Source organism: Boleophthalmus pectinirostris, unplaced genomic scaffold, assembly GCF_026225935.1.
Source record: "Boleophthalmus pectinirostris isolate CB_2022bp ecotype Guang Dong unplaced genomic scaffold, ASM2622593v1 HiC_scaffold_4, whole genome shotgun sequence".
In the NCBI taxonomy this organism is placed as follows: domain Eukaryota; kingdom Metazoa; phylum Chordata; class Actinopteri; order Gobiiformes; family Gobiidae; genus Boleophthalmus; species Boleophthalmus pectinirostris.
Window position 1 is genome coordinate 39,311,414 of NW_026571353.1, and position 21,028 is coordinate 39,332,441.

Sequence of the window (21,028 nt, forward strand, 5' to 3'; positions counted from 1 at the left end):
CGAGCTCCTGAGGGTGAGGAGCTCAGTCACATGGAAAACTAACAATTTAATATTCTGATTTAATGTTAATATTTAATATTAACCCAAGAAGTGAAAGTACATAAGAAGACAAAATGAAGATCTTTGGCTGAGGGTGACCAGACGTCCCTGTCGACCCGGGACAGTCAGTGTTTATTTACATTTATACAAATCCACTGATTTGTCCCAGTTTTATACAAGAAATGTCCCAGGTGTTTCTGTTTTTGATCAGTTTGATCCCTGCCAACAGTTAAAAGAGGAATAAATTATCATTTGTTTAGCCAAAGAAAAGCAGAACAAAAAAGCTGCTTAAAAACGACCAAAGCACAAAGAAAACGTGACTTTACTGACTCATGTTCGTCATGAATGAGCCGAGTGCAGAACAGTTCTCCTTAATTACACACTCATTTCACAATGTTATTGTTACCAGTCACCAAAAAAACCGGGGGTGTCCCAGTTTTTGATTTAGAAAATCTGTTCACCCGAGTCTAGGAAACTTACTTATCAGACTAACTTTTCATGAAGATGGAGAGATTTAGAGGAGCGCAGGATTCCCCGTGAGCACTCGGAAAAGGAGAGGTGGTGTTTAAAAAGAAAAATGAGAAAATGAGGTTCGATTTGATGAATAATGGACTGAACCAGGACTAAAACAGAACTAAACGATACGATATATATCGATATATATCGATATATCGTATCACCAAGAATATCTTTAAGTATATTTTACTAAATTATTTTGAGTAAGAGCTACAGTTGTGTTGACATTTTCACTGTTTTGAGTTTTCCATTTTAACTTTGTACAAACTTTGTGGTTTAACAAAGACTTTTAAAATCACAGTCATGATCAAGTCTTTACTTTTTATTGAACCATATCAAATCTATTTGAAATTGGATCGAACCATATTGAATCAAAAGTGCACTGTACTGAAAAACATATTGTACCGTGGACTATGTGTCGAGGTCTGTATCGTACGGAAATATTTTAATGAAACTCAGCCGTCGTTGTGTGGAGCACAGAGTTTCCTCGTGCAGTGTTTGCGTGTGTGTTTATATTTTAGGGCTGTCAAATCAAATTTTCTGTTCGCGTATATATTTTATCTGTTTATTATTATTTTTTTCCTTTTTGATTTAGAAACCTGTTCACCCGAGTCTAGGAAAGTTATTTTTCAGACTAACTTTTCATGAAGATGGAGAGATTTCGGCGGAGCGCAGGATTCCCCGTGAGCACTCGGAAAGCAGAGGTGCTCTTTAAAGTCTTATAAGAGCCGCGTAATCGCCGCGTTTGCGTCCGTGCGTCGGTCCTCCGCCCGCTCGTCCTTCCGACCGACGTGTTCCAAACCGCACCTTTCCCAGATAAGACGAGCCGGCGGGATGCAGCCTCCTCGCCGGCTCCGCTCAGATCGTATCGCTCGGCAGGACACAGATGGCGGCTGCTATCTGCAAACGCACCTGCGCCACCCACTCGCTGCACTAACACCAACCGCTAATCTGTTTTCTGTCTTTTTTTTTTGTTATCTACTAATCCTGAGAATTTTTTTTTTTTCTATCTGTGACAATGTTTCCAAATGATTCCCATCTGCTGCAGCCCGTGCGGAGAAAATGAGGTTTGATTTCCACTCGCTCAGACGCCTGTTCAAACGGCCGCTTGTCGGATTTGAGCGATTTGTGGGTTAATTTTATGTCGTTTATAGATTATACCAGATTAAAGGTTCACTGTGTAACTTTTCTGGTGGAAGGTCCGTTGGAGATGTTCTTGCTTAGTCCAGAATGCTCCACAGTTTCGCGTTAAACTTACTGGCTCTTTCTCCAGGGAGACAAAAAAGTAACAACACTAAGCCGAGTTACACGTCAGATCTGTGGAGAGGCGACCCTGCTTATGTCTGTTTAAAGCAGTGATGCTATTTTTTTCACAAGAGCCACATTAGAAGAGCAAAATCAAGGGCAGAGACACTTGTACCAAACATACGCCAACAAACATCAAGTCACCTTTGCAAATGTGCTTTTCTACAGATAAACTGGACATCGCACAAAAAACAAATCCAGACAAAACATTTTCAATTAAAACCCAGATTTACTTTTGTACTGGGATGAGTGGAAACTTGTAAGCATTATTAGTAATACTAATCTGCATAAATAAACTCAACTTTACAACATTTAAACCATAACCTCTCTGGAGCTCACAGAGTCACACCGGCTCGTCACGCACTCGCCAACGCCATTTTGACAGTAATGGGCAGATCGTCTGACTCCAGCGCCGTAACAGATTGTTCTCCAGACGCAGCTGCGAGTCATTTCCGAATTATTTTGCCAACAATGGTCAATACAGAGAATGTAACACACGAAGATCAGAGCAAGAACCAACGTGTGAACGTGTGGCTCCAGAGTGAGTCTAAATTGTGGGTGTGTGCGTCTGTTCAGGACCTGCACACACAGAGACGACCCGGTGTTCCCCGTGATCACGTAGCAACCAACATTTGTTATTTTAGGCTTTAATTAACCAGATAATTTTATGGCAATAGGCAAGAGCCTATAGAGGCTTTGCATCGTCACGTGTCCCCTTGGCAACAGTACCTACGCCGCCATGACACCGGACACACTATGTCACTGACTTCAGCAGCGTCGGAGAAACATGGGCAGGTTTTGTTGTGTATTTGGTTGTTCTAGACGCTCTGAAAGAGATAAAAACACATCGTTTCTTCACTGTTCCTCTGGAAATGACTCATCAGGATCAAACAAGGGAATTATCGAAAAAAAGAAACGAGAATTATGTCTAGAGAACATAAACCACGAAGAGATTTCCAATGGTCCCATCAAGACACACTCACGTCACTTTCATCAAGGTGTTTGTTATTTAAATAGTTTCATAGTTTATTTAATGAGAGAAGCACATTTACTGAACTAAAATGTAAAAAGAAAACATTTGCAGTGTGAGTGACAGTAGAAACTGTATCTTCCAGCACATATAAACATGTCACTCGTCGTAGGACCCATGTTTTCTTTATTGTCTTGTTTATCCACAACTTTGTCTTCTAGAATTAATCTCTTTTTGTGAGTGGATCTTTCTAACGTTCACGAGGATCTTTTCATGGTCGATTCTTTCGAGGTTCGGCTCACAGACTCTTCGACTCGTGCCAGTGTGGGTTCGTTGAATCGTAAACTAGTGCAGGTTTTCCTGGATAAATTAATGGCATTTTAGTTCAGTAAATGTGCTTCTTTCATTAAATAAACTATGAAACTATTTAAATAGTAAATACCTTGATGAAACTTTGGGTATCTTGATGGTACAATAGGAAATCTCTTCACGGTTTATTTTTGTTAGCCAGAATCCGCGTCTTTTTTTCGATAATTCCCTTGTTTGATCCTGATGAGTCATTTCCAGAGGAACAGTGAAGAAACGATGTGTTTTATCTCTTTCAGAGCGTCTAGAACAACCAAATACACAACAAAACCTGCCCATGTTTCTCCGACGCTGCTGAAGTCAGTGACATAGTGTGTCCGGTGTCATGGCGGCGTAGGTACCATTGCTGTAGGGTCACGTGACGGTGCAAAGACTCTATTCAATTGATTCAACTTTAAAAATGCCCTGCTTTTAGCCTCGTGTGAGAAATAGAGTCCAAACCAGAGTCCTGAACCAGAGGGAGCAGCTCTGGTTCAGTCCAGGCTCAGAGGACGTGGAGCGGGGAGTGATGCCAGGAGCCTCAGCCTGAGAAGAACTTTCCAGAAGAGCCCAGAGCCCAGAGCACGGACGCTCAGAACAACACAGAACCAAACTGGACTCACACTTCTGTCCGGAGGCTTTACATCACCTCAGAACTTTATGTTGGTCACTTTATTTTGATGGACTTTTTAAAATGCGGTTCAGGCAGAGGGTTCGGGTTGTTTATACATGGACCCGTGTGTCGCTGGTTGCTGGTGTGACGGCGCCCCCTTTAGGAAACTCCATTAATTAAATCTTGATTTATACTTGTGTAATGCAGATGTTTATGTTGCAGTGTTCACTACATGTTTATCCAGCACATGTGAAAAAAAATATTGGCTCTGTTACTGTTTTTGGTTTGAGCTTGCGAGTTCCCAATTAAAGTTTGGCGAACCGCGCAATGAGTGTCCCTGTTTTAAAGCAATAAAATCAATCCAATCCACTTTATTTCTATAGCACATTTCACAAACAAACGGTTTCCAAAGTGCTGCACAAGTACCTAAAAATAACAACAATAAGATGATAAAATAAACTCCTAAAACAAAATCACTTCTAACTGAATAAATGCCAGATAGATAAGTGCAACTCTTCTAGAACGAAGGACAATTTTAGTACATTTTCTTCATCTGGATTTTCTGTTATTAAATCTCCTCCTTCTGCCTCCTCATGAAGTGTTTTTTCAGTGCAACCTGTTATTTCACAATCTGTTATTTCATAATGGCTGTAATAAAAGCTGTAGGACCAAAAGAAAGAAAGAAAATACAATTCATACGCTTTCATACAAACATACACATAAATAATGGACATAAATATGCTTACTTTAATTTATATCAAATCTGTAAAAAGTCTGGGAAAAATCCCTCAGGCGTCCAGGCGGGTCAGGAGAAAATGAACCTGGGATTGATAAACAGTAAACTCGTTTGAGGAGCACAAGGCCAGAGTGTTGGACAGAGGATAACAGACAGGATCACAGTGAGACTTCAACAAACTAGATCTAAAAACCAAAAACTAAGGTGTAAGAATCAAAAACGGTCGAGATGGATGTAGACTAAGGCTACGTTCAGACTGCAGGGTTTAACGCTCAATTCTGATTTTTTTGTGAAATCCGATGTTTTTTCGAGGTCGTTCACATTTCCAGTTAAATGTGACTTGTATGTGACTCCAGTGTGAACATTAAACGGTCCAAAAGTGTCCCACATGTGACACTGGAGACACGACGACGTCAACCGCAGCGAGCGTCTCTGTGTTTACAGAAGTTGTCCAAACATGGACGCAGCATCGAGCACCTGGAGATTTTAAAGTTCCTCTCGTACCGGAGCCAGAACATGAACAACTGACTTGTTTTAAGGAGGAGATTGAGAAGGAGAAGGACGAGGTTTTTGGTCGTGGTGTTTTGTGGTGAGTGGAGATGTGCTTCACTTCAGTCACATGGATCATGAACAGTTTTCTCCTACTTCAGCGCAGAATAGTGACGTTTGTGTCTTGTTGATAACGTGTAGGTGGATGAACCGTTCACACTGAAGTCACATGTTAAAGATCAGATATGTATCAGTTTCAGGAGCACAGATCCAAGTGTCCTGGGTCACATTTGAAAAAATCAAATCTGTGTCATTCAGACTGTCATTTAAAGATCGGATACAGGAACATGGGGGCCAAAAAATGGGATTTGGGTCACTTCAGGCTGCAGACTGAACGCAGCCTAAGACAGACATTCAGTGTTGTCAACGATTCCCGAGATCGAGGATTTAAAGCCGGAATGAAGAGAATGTTTGGTGAATTTTAAGACGTTATTGCCCTCCTTTCTACAGGATTTGGCGCATTACATACGTCACGACCAAATAACAGCGATTGATTAAATTAAAACAGTACCCGCCTACCGTCGAGTGAACAAATCCTAATGCTGCGATGTCAAACTGGCTGATGGATCAGGCTACATACTAAAACACCGTATTTTCCGAGCTATTAGACGCGCTCTTAAGCCTCTAACCGCATCAAAAAACGACTGCGCCCCACAATCCAGAGCGCCCCATACACGAATCCACTCGGTGTCCCAGTACGACTTCAGTAAACTACAAAGCCACAAACACACACGGAGCAGACAGCGACCGCACAGAGAAACACACACACACACACACTCATCATCCACGCCGACGAGGAACGGAACGGAGAACGAACCGAAAAGCCACGAGCGCGACGTGCGCTTCTAGACACGACTGAACAACTGAGTCACTGCGAACACCCGACAATCCATGAATGGGCGCAACCACAAAACGAGGTCAGTTATTGGTCCATACGAGGAAACAGACTGTTTTGGACATTTTTAAGTCATTAATTGTCAGCAAAAAAGTTTAGAGATCACATACTAAAGGTCCTACATCACACAAAATTGACTCTTGTGAGGTTTAAGTCGTTCTAATGTTGTTTCCTCGTCAAAACAACCTGGAGTTGTGTTTTTTTCATTCACGGCTTGAGAACTCTTTATGTCTGTTTACATCTCCAAAGCTCAAAATGCTCTGTTCCAAAACAAACCTGAAGGTGAACCCAGGATGCCGTCGTATTGTTTTGAGTGGCCAGTGCTCATTTAGCCTGATTCATGAGCCGGTTTCACTTCGTAGAAACTGTGTGACCTCGCAGCATTAGGGTTCGTTCGCTCGACGGTAGGCGGGTACCGTATTTTCCGGGCTATTAGTCGCGCTCTTAAGCCTCTAACCGCATCAAAAAACGACTGCGCCCCACAATCCAGAGCGCCCCATACACGAATCCACTCGGGTGTCCCAGTACGACTTCAGTAAACTACAAAGCCGCAAACACACACGGAGCAGACAGCGACCGCACAGAGAAACACACACACACACTCATCACTCCACGCCGACGAGGAACGGAACGGAGGAACAAACTGAAAAAGCCACGAGCGCAACGTGCCGCTTCTAGACACGACTGAAGTTAGTACAAGTTTGAAGCTTACGTTTTCAACATGTTTCAAATTCAGAGTGTGAAATTCGCAAGCAAAGATCCAAGATGCCAAGGCAGAAGCGTCAGTTGTGTGAGTGATGAGGAAAGAGGCTCTTTCCTATTGGTTGTTCTCATTTGTGGGTGGGGTTTATACTTAAGAAATCAAAGAGATGAGGTTTTGATGAGGTGAATTCTGACCAATCAGAACGCTTCACTGCTCCATTTCCTGTTTGTTACTGAGTTCGATCAGATCATTTTGGATCAATGCTTCTGCCTTGGCGTCTTGGATTTTTGCTGCGAATTTAGAATTTTACACTCTGAATTCTGACTGCTGAATTTGAGAGTTTGAAAATATCTGTGCTGAATATTTAAAAGGTTATGTTAAACACTTTGAAAATGTACACATATACCGTATTTTCCGGGTTGTTAGATGCGCTCTTAAGCCCCTAACTGCATCAAAAAACGACCGCGAAAACACACACGGAGCAGACAGCGACCGCACAGAGAAACACACACACACACACACACTCATCACTCCACGCCGACGAGGAACGGAACGGAGCGACGAGCGCGACGTGCCGCTTCTAGACACGACTGAACAACTGAGTCACTGCGAACACGCCGACAATCCAGACACACCCTCCCTACACGCCACAACTGAACAAAGCCCAGAGTCACCGGGAACGAACAAACAAACAAAACCACTCACACATCACACTGTTGGGTTTCATTTAAAGTCCCACGCCGTTTATTTATGAAAAAAGTTCAAAAATAGACCATTTAATGACAGTGTGTCTTATAATCCAGAGCGACTAATAGTGCGGAAAATACGGTACTAAAATTTGCAAATAGAAAAATAGCAAATAAAATCAGTAAAAAAACTAAAATTACTCTTAGTTTACATAGTCTGCTACTCTACTTATAAACACTGAATCGTTTCTCAAAATGCACAACGTTGTTTTTTTCTTGTCTGTTGTTGTGAACTTGGTGGTTTTATTAGATTTTTTTTTTTTTTTTAAGGACAATGGAATAAAACATTAAACAATACAATAATAAGCATGAAATCAATGCATAAACATAAAAGATATAAAACTAAATTTGAAAAAATTAAGCTCATCACCTCGAGCCCAAAACATGCACCCAGAAAAAATACAAAAATAAATACTGATAATGGTAATGAATCCGTTTATCATTTGTTCATTTGTTTTTTAATAAGAAAACGAAAAATAAGAAAATGAAAAAACAACAGTTTTCTTTCATTATTTGTCTCCAAAACCAAAATGAAAAGACAAATAATGATTCGTTTTTTCAGTTTTTGATTTTGTGTTTAAATCAAAAATGGAAAAAATGGATAACGGACGTTTCCCGTTTATGTGACGTCTGTGACTGCGATGACGGACTGAACCAGGACTGAACCAGGACTGATCCAGGTCCGAGACCAGATAGGGACTGAGACCGAAACAAGACCGGGACCATAGCGGGACCAGAGCGGGACCAGACCGAGACCACACCGAGACCAAACTGGGACCAGACCAAGACGATCAGAACTGAAACCGGGACCAGGCCGAGACTGAGACCAGATCGGGACCAGATCAGGACTGAGACCAAGACCAGATCGGGACCAGACCGAGACTGAGACCAGACCGGGACCAGATCGGGACCAGAGACCAGACCGGGACAATCGGGACCAGACCGAGACTGAGACCAGACCGGGACCAGATTGGGACCAGACCGAGACTGAGACCAGACCGGGACCAGATTGGGACCAGACCGAGACTGAGACCAGACCGGGACCAGACCGGACCAGATCGGGACCAGACCGTGATAATCAGAACTGAGACTGGGACCAGACCGAGACTGAGACCAGACCGAGACCAGATCGGGACCAGACCGAGACCAGATCGGGACCAGACCGAGACCAGATCGGGACCAGACCGAGACGATCAGAACTGAGACCGGGAAGAACAGAACCCCGCGAAGGCTCAGAGTCAAAGCTCTGGTCCTGGTCTGGTCCTGGTCTCAGTCCTGGTCTCAATCCTGCTCTGGCCCCGGTCTGGTCCCGGACCTGGATCAGTCCTGGTTCAGTCCGACATCGCAGTCACGGACGTCACGTCAACGGGAAACGGCCATTATCCGTTTTTTCCATTTTTCATTCAAACACAAAATCAAAAACTGAAAAAAAAAAAACAACGAATCATTATCTGTTTTTTCATTTTGGTTTTGGAGACAAATAATGAAGCAAAGTGTTGTTTTTTCGTTTTCTTATTTTTGGTTTTACATTGAAAAACGAATGAACGAATGATACTGGGATTGTAACGGTCATGCTAGTCCGCCTTTTATTTTTATATCTGCTGAAATAAGAAGTGGACTCAGTGGCAGGATAGTTGATGTTGTTTTGTTTTGTTGAAGGTTATAAATAAATGTCCCCGTGTGTCTCTTTCTCGTTGTGTCTCCAGGCTGCAGACTCTCCCCAGGCCCACGCCGTCCCTCTGGCCTGGGTGAAGGAGGGCGGGATGGTGCGTCTGGACAGAAAGTACCTCCACGTGGAGTTTAAAGGCGTGCGCTCCGAGGACACGGTGTACACCATCCTGTCTGCGCACGGACGGCCCACGCACGGTAACCGCAGCTTTAGGCCACACGGGGCTTCTAGAACTTTCTGCCAGGCGATAGCGTTGTTTTTTTTTTTTCCTGTCTTCGAAAACACGCCTGGGGAGGTTTTAGACGTCGCCCGTTTTTCACCCGACTGTTTCTTTCAGTCTGCAGAGAGGTGGAATAACAAGGTGGTCTGACAAAATCCATGTGTCATTTGTTCATTTGTTTTTCAAAATAAAACTGAAAAGAAGAAAATGAAGAAACCTGCTGTTTGCTTCATTATTTGCCTCCAAAACCAAAATGAAAAAAACTGATAATGATTCGTTTTTTTTCAGTTTTCGATTTTGTGTTTAAAAGAAAAATGGAAAAAACGGATAATGGACTAAACCAGAACTAAACCAGGACTAAACCGTTTTCAGTCCTGGTCTGGTCCCAGCCTCAGTCCTGGTCCTGGTCTGGTCCCGGTCTCTGTCCCGGTCTGGTCCTGGCCTAAGTCCTGGCCTCAGTCCCGGTCTAGTCCCAGACTAAGTCCTGGTCTCAGTCCCGGTTCTGTTCCCGGTCTCAGTCCTGGTCTCAATTCTGGTCTGGTCCCGGTCTCAGTCCCAGTTTCAGTCTCAGTCTCAGTCCTGGTTTTGTTCCTGGTCTCAGTTTTGGTCTGGTCCTGGTCTAGTCCCGGTTTCAGTCCTGGTTCTATTCCTGGCCTCAGTCCCGGTCTCAGTCCCGGTCTCAGTTCTGGTCTCAGTTCTGGTCCCGGTCTCAGTCCTGATCTCAGTCCCAGTCTGGTTCCAGTCCTGGTTCAGTCCATTATCCATTTTTTTTCAATTTTTCATTTAAACACAAAATCGAAAACTGAAAAAACAAATCATGATGTGTTTTTTTTTCCTTTTGTTTTTGGAGACAAATAATGAAGAAAACAGTTGCTTTTTTCGCTTTCTTATTTTTTGGTTTTATATTGGAAAAACAAATGAACGAATGACACATATTTCACCCGTCTGTTTCTTGGAGTCTGCAGAGGTAGAACACGCTCTGACTCAGCCCCTCCGTCTTGTGTGTGGTTTTAGGCGACGTGGTCTTGGCCTCCATGCCGGCAGACTCCCCCCCGGACCCCCCCACGTCCCGGGACTCGGGCTTCACCCCCACGTCGTCCTTCACCCAGCAGGACGTGAACGATGGAGCCGTGTGGTACAGGCACCGCGGGGCCGGCACCTCCACCGACTCTTTCCAATTCAAGGTGAACACACACTCGGGCTGCGCTCGCACTGAAACGAATCACAGAATCACCGAAACGATCTGCGTCCAGACACGTCGTTTCTGCGTCCACAAACCTTTTATATCCACACAACTTTGAGCTCTGGATTATAAGACGCACTGTCATTAAAGGTTGTATAGAGGATTTTCCAAGGAACGAGAAATCCAGCGACTGTTTGTCCTTTTTCAAATGTTGCTCATGCGTGAAAACCACCCCTCTCCCCTGACAGCTCCTACGTAGAAAACACCTCCTCCCGCCTCCTCCTTACGCCAGAAACAGGTTTGTTTACAGCCGGTGCTGCACATGACTTGTAAACAACTAAACTACAGTGTTGGTTAGACAAGGCGGAGAAGCGAGGAGCGGGAGGAGCAGGTGTGCGGACATTTCGTTCGCGGACGAGAAGTGAGGAGCAGGGAAAGAGCGGAGTCAGAGAGAGGAGAGGGGAGAGAGATGTTTGAATGTGTTGTGGCTTTTTGATGTGTTGTGGCTTTTTGTTGTGGCTTTTTAATGTGTTGTGGCTTTTTAATGTGTTGCAGCGTTTGCATTAAAATAGAGTCCCGCGGTCACTTCCTTTGTGGCTTTTTTTGGTGTGTTGTGGCTTTTTGTTGTGTTGTCGTGTTTGTATTTGTTGCGGCGTTTGCGTTTGTCGTGACCCCTCTCGGCTTCCGTATCCTTCCCTTCTCCTGACAGTCTTTTTAGGTCAGATTAGTCTGGTTTGGGGGGTTCACTCTGGGCTCCCCCGAGGCCTGACGCTCACGGCTGTAGGAAAAATACAGGAGATTGGGCTGAGGAGTTCCAGAATCTTCCCCAGACTTGCACAGTCAGTGAGTGGATGGTGGCACGAGCGTCGGACGCTGCGTCTGCTGATTATATGTTTACGCTTTTCACAATTCAAAAGATTTAATTGCTACGGTAACGGTCCTTTTCAACTTTTCATCACTGTGAGAGTTTGGATGGAAATAGTCACATTTACGTCTGCACAGAGGCGACGGGGAGGAGAAGTGTTTGTTCAAAATACTGCAAAATATTATTACACAAGTGGAGAAGAAAGAAATTACTCAAGTTACATTTGTAAGTATTTGGGAAAAGTACTACTGCAGTAACTGTTGGGCTCTAACATCTGATATAGTTTGAAGTTAATGTAAATGAAAGTACAAAATATTAAACATCGCTCAAAATCTGGTGTTTTAAAAGTATGTTGCAAAAAACACAAATGTTTAAATCATTTCATATCATCAGTATAATGCTTTTTTACTACCGTATATTCTGAACTATAAGTCGCTCTGGAGTATAAGTCGCATCAGCCAAAAAAAAAAAGTGTAATGAAGAAGAAAAAACATATAAGTCGCACTTTTTGGGGGAAATATATTTTATAAAATCTGAGACCAGGAACCGACATTTCATCTCGAAAGTCAAGTTCTAGTAAAAACAATAGAAGAGAGAACAACAGACTGAATAGATGCATCACGAATTTCGGACTTCCGGTCATCGCGCAATCTATACTGGGAGGGATTTTCCTAAAAAGTGAGCGTCAAATTGTCATGTTTGTTTTCCCAGTGGGATGTGTCTATCGTCAAAGTCGATCTTTTCAAGTCTTTTGAACCATATCACTTTTGTTTCTGGTTCTGATATTGTCATATTTTAGTTTTGGGATTCGGACGTCGTTAATTGTGTGGTTGTTGGATCCTAACAGCGGAAAACGGCTCGAGAAATTTGTTTGCGAACTCCATAAATGCAAAAGTGAATCAGATGTGTGTGACTCAAACCTCTGTTCAAACTGTTTCTCTTCCCAACGGAATTGAAAAAAAGTGAAAGGTGAAGGTGATGGGCAGGATTGATCCACAGGAAGAACCAAAAAGGAAACATTTGTCTGACTAAATCATCCTGAGTTTACAGAGAACATTTTGTTTGTGGAGCGACGACAAAACAAAATCCTGTTTGTTAATGGAGAGGAGCAGAAGACAAACAGACTGAGCTGCACTTTCTTGTTCTTGTGGTTTTACAGAAACATCACGTCTTGGTCTCTTTGCAGTGGAAGGTGTTTCTTGGTGAACAGTTGGAGCCTTTCACTTTGTGTGTTGACTTTTTTAAATTCGTAACTGAGGTTGAGTGAAGGATCAGGATTTTGTTTTGTCGTCGCTCCACATACAAAATGTTCTCTGTAAACTCGGGATGATTTCTTAGTCAGACAAATGTTTCCTTTTTGGTTCTTCCTGTGGATCAATCCTGCCCATCACCTTCACCTTTCACTATTTTTCAATTCCGTTGGGAAGAGAAACAGTTTGAACGGAGGTTTGAGTCACACACATCTGACTCCCAAACTTTCGCAAACTTCTGAATCCAGTTTTCCGCTGTTAGGATCCAACAACCACACAATTACGATGTCCGAATCCCAAAACTAAAATATGACAATATCAGAACCAGAAACAAAAGTGATATGGTTCAAAAGACTTGAAAAGATCGACTTTGTCAATAGACACATCCCACTGGGAAAACAAACATGGAGGTTTGATGTTCACTTTTTCGGAGGATCGTTCCCAGTATGAATTGCGCAATGACCGGAAGTCTGAAATGCCAGAAGTCCAGAGGCTTTTTCTGCAGGAGACATGCAGAGAAAATTTTAATATAAGTCACACCGGAGTGTAAGATGCAGGAAACACCCAAACCATGAAAAAAAAAGACACTTATAGGCCGAAAAATACTGTACTTGTAGTAATTTGTACTTGTACTTGTACTTCTACTTGTAGTAACTTGTAGTAGTACTTGTAGACTTACTCACATTGGGACGAATAACAATAAACAAAACTTTGAATCAACTAAGAGTATTTGACTACACTTTCAAATAAATTAGATAAAACTAGGAGTAAAAGTGTAAGGCTTGAAAAATACTCGGAGAGGATGATTACTCAAGTTACTGCAATTGAGAAAATCCAAGTAGTACTTTCATACACCGGCGCGATAAGTGTCTCGGAAACAGAAGCGGCCACCTTTGAGTCTGGCTTTGTGTTTCTCCTCAGGGGGATCCGGATTATTGGCGAACAAAGATAACTTGTCTTTATGTTTAGCCTTGGGCGGCGCTTTGTCTAATCTCCCCGTGCATCTTAATGGGCCCGAGATCTGGGACCAGATACGACCAACGCCAATTGGACTCTCCGGTCTCACCCGCGGGGCCTGGAAAAGGACACAGTCTGTTTTTCCTAAATAGTGGGTCTTTTTATCGTCTTTAGCTTAAAATGTTTAATTTGGTCGACTTTTAAATCATTTTTATTTCACCGATGAATGTAAAAAGACGTCGACGGTGTCATAAAGTTAAAAATGAATGAATGAAATGAGCAGAAATGAGCCTCCTTTTCCAGATTTCTTCTCTTTCGTGTTCATCAAACTTATTTTAAAGACGCACAAAGCTTTAAAAGTGCATTGTGGAACTTTTCTGGTGGAGGGTCCATCACCTGCTTGTTACTACCCTGCCAAAAAACTTTAAAAATTTAAGATATAAACACTTAAATCTATCAGAAAATGACGTAAAAATAGTCAAATTATCTGTCCATGCTGCAAGATCATTTTATTTGACAAGTTTCTTAAGATAAATGATCTCTAGACTAGAATTAAGTGTCTCTGGGAGGTGTTCATGGGCTGGAAATAAGTTTATGGACTCTAAATTTTAGATAAACATATTTACATCCAGTTTATGATTGCCGTATTTTCCGGACTATAAGTCGCTCTGGAGTATAAGTTTCACCAGCCAAAAAATGAGTAATGAAGAAGAAAAAAACATATATAAGTTGCACTTTTTGGGGGAAATATATTTTATAAAATCAGAGACCAGGAAGCGACATTTCCTGTGTAAAGTCAAGTTGTAGTAAAAACAATAGAAGAGAGAAAAACAGACTGTTAACGTCACATGTGAACAGTTCTTCAGATAAACTATAACATAAACAACTAGGGTTGTCCCGATCTGCAGTCACGTGATCGGAAATCGTTGTCGATCACGTGACTGCAGACTCGATCCAGACTTGGCCGTTATGTTCCGATCAGGTATCGGATTAATAATATACGTATATGACACAGAGGACGCCACAGTTTTTCTGAGGCGTGGGATTTGCTCAGGGACGTTCACTGAGTGCGACTGTCTGCTCCAGCGTCTGTTGTACTAGAGACACACTCACGCTGGGACTTTTGGGTCGTGTCGTGCTCTGGCGCTGTTACCTGTGGTTCTGTGCCCCGTGTTCACACCTGCGCAGCCGATGGCGTCGCACGGCGCTGTTTGTTTGCATGTTACGCAGCGGAAGTGGCGCTTTTGGCGGAGAGGATGGGACCAGCGGTATGAAGCTTCTATTGAGCGGTGGGACTGATGTTGTGGTGTTGCTCTGTGGGTTTGTGGATGTGGTGTTCGGTGCGGGGGACAGAGGCTGTGGGGCTTCTGTCATCTCGTTTTTTATTTGGTAAGATTTTGTATTATTTGGATTTCATAGACGAGTCTAAATGTTTAAAATGTAAAGCACAGGCAAACATATAAAATCAAATATACAAAGTGTAGATTGTGCAGAGTCTCAGGTCTGATCTGGTTCTGGTCTGGTTCCTGTTGTGTTCAGTTCTTTAAGTTTTACTAAGTTACACATTCCAAGACCAGACTGTGAAAAGTCAAGATTTTCAACAGTGATGGTTCATGTTTAGAAAAGTTCATTAAAAAAAAATTAAAGCTTTGGACATTTGATTTTTCACAATTTCAGCCCAAATGCAACACATGAAATCAATACAATGTGATCCTACACACATCCTGGATCTTATTCTTTGCTCTTAGTTCATTTCATAATTTTTATAGAAGTATTGGATCGGTACTTGGTATCGGCAGATCCTCCAAATCAAATGACTCAGACTCGGGGGAAAAAATATGATCGCGACATCCCTAAAAACAAGTGAACAGAACAAGTTTAACAAACTCTCCATCTCACTCCAAATCACTAAATCCATTCAATTCTTCATCCTCGGTGTCACTTCTGAACAACTCGGCCTCGACCTCCGGAGGTAAACAGAGCGACGCAAACTCTTCTGTGTCGCTGTCGTCAGACTCAGCATCAGTTCCAGTTAGAATTATTCTGGTCTTTCTGAATCTCGACAGGATGGTTTCTGTGTCACTGAAGTCCAGACTTTGTCCATCCATCCAGTGACTTCAGGAAAGTTTCATGGTTCATCCTCCACAAGTCACAAGTTTCTCTCTCACTCCAAACTTTCTTTCTGCTGCTCGATTATCGTTTTCAGCTGCAGATTTCACAACTTGCAGTTTGTAATCTGCACAATCTGATTTTCTGTTTTTGGGGCATTTGTGTTCAGTCTCAGTCTTTGTCTTTATAAGTTTAAATGTTAAATAGTTGAGTGGTGCAGAAGTAACAGTGCGATCGACTGACATGACACAGACAGAACAGAGGCTCTTTCTGCAGGAGACATGAGCAGTAGAGCCAAGTGACAGTGGTGCAGGAGGAACAGGAGCAGCAGATCCTCACACACAAGACTAGAACCTCTCCACACTTCACCAAAAACATTTGAATATAGAAACAAACACAAACCATAGTCCAAAAAATACGGTCATTAGAAATTATACAAAACATGTCTTAACATTTCAAACTACATGCAGATCATGACAAGGTGACGGCAAAAAAATATCTCTTGTGATCCACCTGAACGTCAGTCTTTGGGAAACAATGTGTTAAGGCGCCTGAATCCTACTGTGAGGAAAATGTACTTGGAGCAGGAAGGAATCTTTATTATTAAAAGTGCGTTGAATAATTTTTCTGGTGGAGGGTTCGTCAAACGCTTTTCTCCGTGGAGATGTTATTGCTTTGTCCGGAATTAAACCTTTCCATCTTCATGAAGACCAAACCAAACCAAGTTACAGGTCAGATCTGTGGAGAGGCGACCCCGCTCACAGTCAGAATGTCTGTTTTTCTAGGTATTTTTTGAGCTATAAAACCACCTGTAACTGAATAAATGTAAAGTAGAGCTGTTTAATAGTGTGCAAAATTATTGAAATATCACTATATCGTATTGTTTAATGTGATGATTCGGTATCAATATCGTGGACTGCTGTATTAATATTATAGCCAAGAGTATTTTTTGGTTTATTTTACTAAATTATTTTGTTACAGCTACAGTTTTGCTGTTTGTTTAGTGGAAGGAAACTTGTTTATGCGACACATTTGACATTTTCACCGTTTTGAAAGGATTAAAATGTTTGTGTTTCATATGAACTTTGCACAAGAAGTGATTTAACAAAGACTTTTAGAATCACAGACATGATTTAGCCTTTATTTTTTATTGAACTGTATAGAATCGATTTGAGATATTTCGAACTGTATCGTGTTGTAAACGATGACCAACCGAAAACTTACACAGTGCACCTTTACTGAAAATTTACAAAATGGTGCAAAAAAGAAGCAAGAGTTTGAAAATACTTCGCTAAAAATGGAGGAAGAATGGAATGGGCGGAGAGGGACGGAGAGATGTTCGAGGAAATCATTATGTTCAGACAGGAAAATGATAATTGGAGGCAGAAGTACCGAGAGCTGGAGAAGAGCCCTGACGTCAAACTGAAAAGGGAGCAGGATTTACAAAAAAACAAAATTGAAAGTTTACACAATAGATTCGGCGAGCGTGAGGAATATTTGCAGAATGGTAATAAAGAGAAAAGGATCATGTCGAGCGGCTGAAGAAAGAGACGAAGTATCGGAGGAAATTGGGCGAGGACAATGAAAAACATGTTCATGCTCAGTTTGTCTCGTCTGTGGAGAAAGAGACCGAGTGACGAGGAGCTGGACGAGCAAAAGAGGGAACAGATGATCGCGGAGGGAAAACGCAAGGAAGAAAATCGCCAGTGGAGGGCGCTAGTGCAGCAAGAGGTGGAGCAAAAACCAAGTAAATTGGACTCGCAAAGAGACAGAGCAAGAGAAACAAACCGTAGAATCGACGGAGGCTACGTTTATATGATGAGGGTCTGAACAGAAGACGCAAAAGTGGAGTCACTTGTTCACTTTTTGCTCTGCGTTTAGATGATCTGCCTGCTTACGGTGAAGCAAAAGTGTGTGGAATTCGATTGTGTTTGCATGCCAGGCGGCTCGGCGGTGATGTATTTCACGTAAATGTGTACGCAGATTTGACCAGAATTTTGCGTCTTGGGCAGTGTAGACGGTGTTAGTGTAAACAGCGTAGTGGTTTTAGATTTTTGCGTTTTCAAGCCTCAAAAACGGCGTCACCGTCTAAACGAAAGACACATCCCATAAAAATATTTTGTCGTTTTTTTACCCGCAAGCGTTCTCGTGTAAACAGGCTCTAAAGTGAAAGTTATTTATCGGGAGCTCCAACAAAGGGACTCGGAGATTTGCGTGGTTGCTGTGCGCCCTCTGCGTTTGGAAACATGCTGATGACGACTTCCGGTGTTTTTCCCGACACTGGGCATGTGATAAAACCGTGGATTCAGCAGCAGCGTCTTCACAACCTGCCAAAGATTTCCATGGGGGACGGGACTTTAATCGCGTCTTCGATGTCACTTACAGAGAGCTGGTCGTAACTGTTGATCTGACGAACATAACGGAACGATACAATGACAGGTTTTTTTAAGTTTGACAAATTATAATACTCAAATTAATAAGAAATTTATAAAAGGACAAAAGAAAGAATACAAAGACATCTAGATGAAGAAAACTGGGCCATTTTCTCAGTTTTCTCAGTTGATATCGCCAAGAGAACCCAAAGGAAGTCATCATCTGCAACCAAAAAGTTAAACTCTAGTGTTTTCTTTTATGTCCTTTTACTCTTTAATCCACAAATCAATGAGACCCAGCCAGCCCACAAAACTATTGTTCACTCTTAATCCAGTCTGAATTTGGAAAAAGGCGAGAGCTGCTGCTACAGTAAACACAACACAGACAGACCAAATGACCGGAGCTCCCCCTTCTATACTCCTTTGCCCCTCCCCCTGGGCTAACCAATTAATGAAAATAAGGTTTTACAAATTAAAGTAAGCAAAACTGTACTCATGAACAAAAATCAACTTGGAAATAAACATAATAACAATTACTTTATAATCCCTTCATCTTGTTATCCTCAATTCAACTTAATAAACAAAATAAACACACAAATAGACCGCAATAGTCCAGTCTGAGATCATGTGACCTCCTTTATCGCTCTATGCTCTATTTAGAGCACGACCAGGAAGTATGTCGGTTTGGCCCCCGAACCAGAGAAGATTCTAGGTTCGACTCCTGGCTAGCTCGCCACTCTGTAACGCAAATTGTTAGGGCTAGGGGGCAGACTACGGCCACAAAAGCTGCATCAGAACATTGGTCCTTTTAGGAGCCCGAGTGTGAATGAAGAGACAGAGACAGGAATGTGAAGTTTTGGGTGAAGTATATTGAAAATAGTTTTATAGGTGAGTTTCAGCTGACGTCGTTGTTATTAAAAGCCCGCGTTGCATGCTGGGAAATATTTTGGTCGGAGGCAAGAAACACGATAGCGTCAAACACAGTGCGTAACCTCGCGTATTTCTCCCCGATAATGGTAAATTCCTGCTGCATTATCGGACGCACAAATAGAAGCACGGAAGAAGGAAAATGTCTTTTTCGTATTCTGAGTGAAAAGAACCGCTAACGGTGAATTAAACGGCTTTCAAACATCCGCAGAGCAAACGTAGAAGATCCTAACAAACCGTGGACTCCAACAAGTTCAACAACACATCGAGACTCTTGGAGGTTTTCATCTTTTCTGCTGTGAATGGCCCAGGAGTTTCCACCAAGTCATTGTGGATGTCGCCCAAGTGAATATTTGTCCAGGTAGTTGGAGATTCTGACCAGAAATTTGGTTTGTTCCACCTTTTGTCGGGGTTGAAAAGGGTGATTTGTCGTCCGTCGATGTTTATGACCAATTTCTGGTCAAATGGTCTTGGGTCGTCTGCCGTTAGAGTGGATAAATAACCGGGATCAATACCCTTTACGTGCTTTCTCGCTCCGTCCGTCATGTTGAATTACTGTTTCTTGCCGCCGACCAAAATAATTCCCAGCATGCAACGCACACTTTTGTCAACAATGAAACTCGCCTATAGAACACAACAACAACAAAAACAAAAAATAAAATAAAAACCAGTCCTGTTATTGCTCGTATTGGTTCAAGTCCAAATAATCTGTATTTTAATCCAAGTTTGGTTTTTTTTAAGTCCGGTGTAAAGCTCGCCATCAATGGGTTAAACCATTAAAGGTTGTATGGAGGAATTTTTTTTTAGTTTCAAATTGTCATTGAAAGTTTAAAATACCATTACAGAGACGCAGCAGCTTTGTAATTATGATGATCAAAAAAAAAAGAAGAATAAAAATCCATCAACTGTGGACGTAGTGAGGCCAGATAAACATCAGCCAATAGAAAACGAGGCTCCCTCATTTCCTATTGGCTGTTAGGTCGTCAATCAAGCTCCCTACGTTTCTAGTGTAACTGACTCGTCGGCGTGCGGGGATTATGTGGTTTATGCAGCGGTTCTTAGAGACATTTTTAAAACTGTCCCTTCCTCGCAGTTTGCACAAAGTTTGCCGCGATATCGGACGAGAATCCACGACCAGTTCGCCGCAAGAGAAAGTCCGTTTTTGAGGTCGCTGGAAGAAGAAGAGAAGGGGAAAAGGAGCAAAGCCAAACTGAGGTGATTCCCGTCCAGCGATGGCACGAATGAAGCAGATGAAGGATCTAAAAACTGACGCGTCGGTCGCTAAATGATTTCTAGACAGGTCGCTTCAACAGTAATTCTGAATGCGCTCTGTATGGAGTAAGAAAGCTGTCAAAAATATTCGTGCGCATAAAATAGAAATCCGTGCGTATTTGGTAAATCCGTGCATATTTGGCTGTAGTTGCGCATAAAATAAATATTTGTAAACTCTCAAATGAGTCCAGTCGTACATAAAATAAATTGTGTGTATTTTATCCATCAGAATACGAATTGAAAAATTACGACGTCAACTGACTGATGTTCGCTGTGGCTGTAGTCGTGAATGTTTTAATCTAAACATACAGAGAACCTGATATTTGTTAATTAGCCCTGGGATAACGTTACGTCTGATGTTCACCAACTGGCTCCACTATGTTTTCTAACATATAGGTGCAATTTCCCGTTCAAAGGAGGTGTTTCTACACAATATTATACAGCAGCGTTCGGTTCCTGAATTCAAGACATTTTTACAATAGATTTTAATTAACCCACTTGTTGTTCTGTTGTAGCTTCTTGTGCTTTTACTCTGTTTTTACTCTGCTACAAACTTGAGCTGCGCAGTCTTGATCTTGATCGATGTTTCTTCTGCTCGATGGATAATGTCTGTGAAGTGATGACGTATTTTTGACAGTAAAGTTCCGTCTGTGAATTCGTATTCGTACTGATGAAAGTGTAATCGTACATTTTCATTTCGTGATTGTAATTCATGACGTCGTAATTTTTCAGTTCGTATTCTGATGGATAAAATACACACAATATATTTTACGTACGACTGGACTCA

General features: G+C 42.1%; 1 protein-coding gene across 1 annotated transcript in view; it reads left to right on the forward strand.

Moving 5' to 3' along the window:
* Positions 1–21,028, forward strand: part of fras1 (Fraser extracellular matrix complex subunit 1) — a 607,084-nt gene that overhangs the window by 367,766 nt on the left and 218,290 nt on the right. The window contains exons 31-32 of the mRNA XM_055161976.1: positions 9,124–9,283; positions 10,321–10,490. Of these exons, the coding sequence (XP_055017951.1) occupies positions 9,124–9,283; positions 10,321–10,490 (330 nt within the window). The remainder of the gene's footprint in view (positions 1–9,123; positions 9,284–10,320; positions 10,491–21,028) is intronic.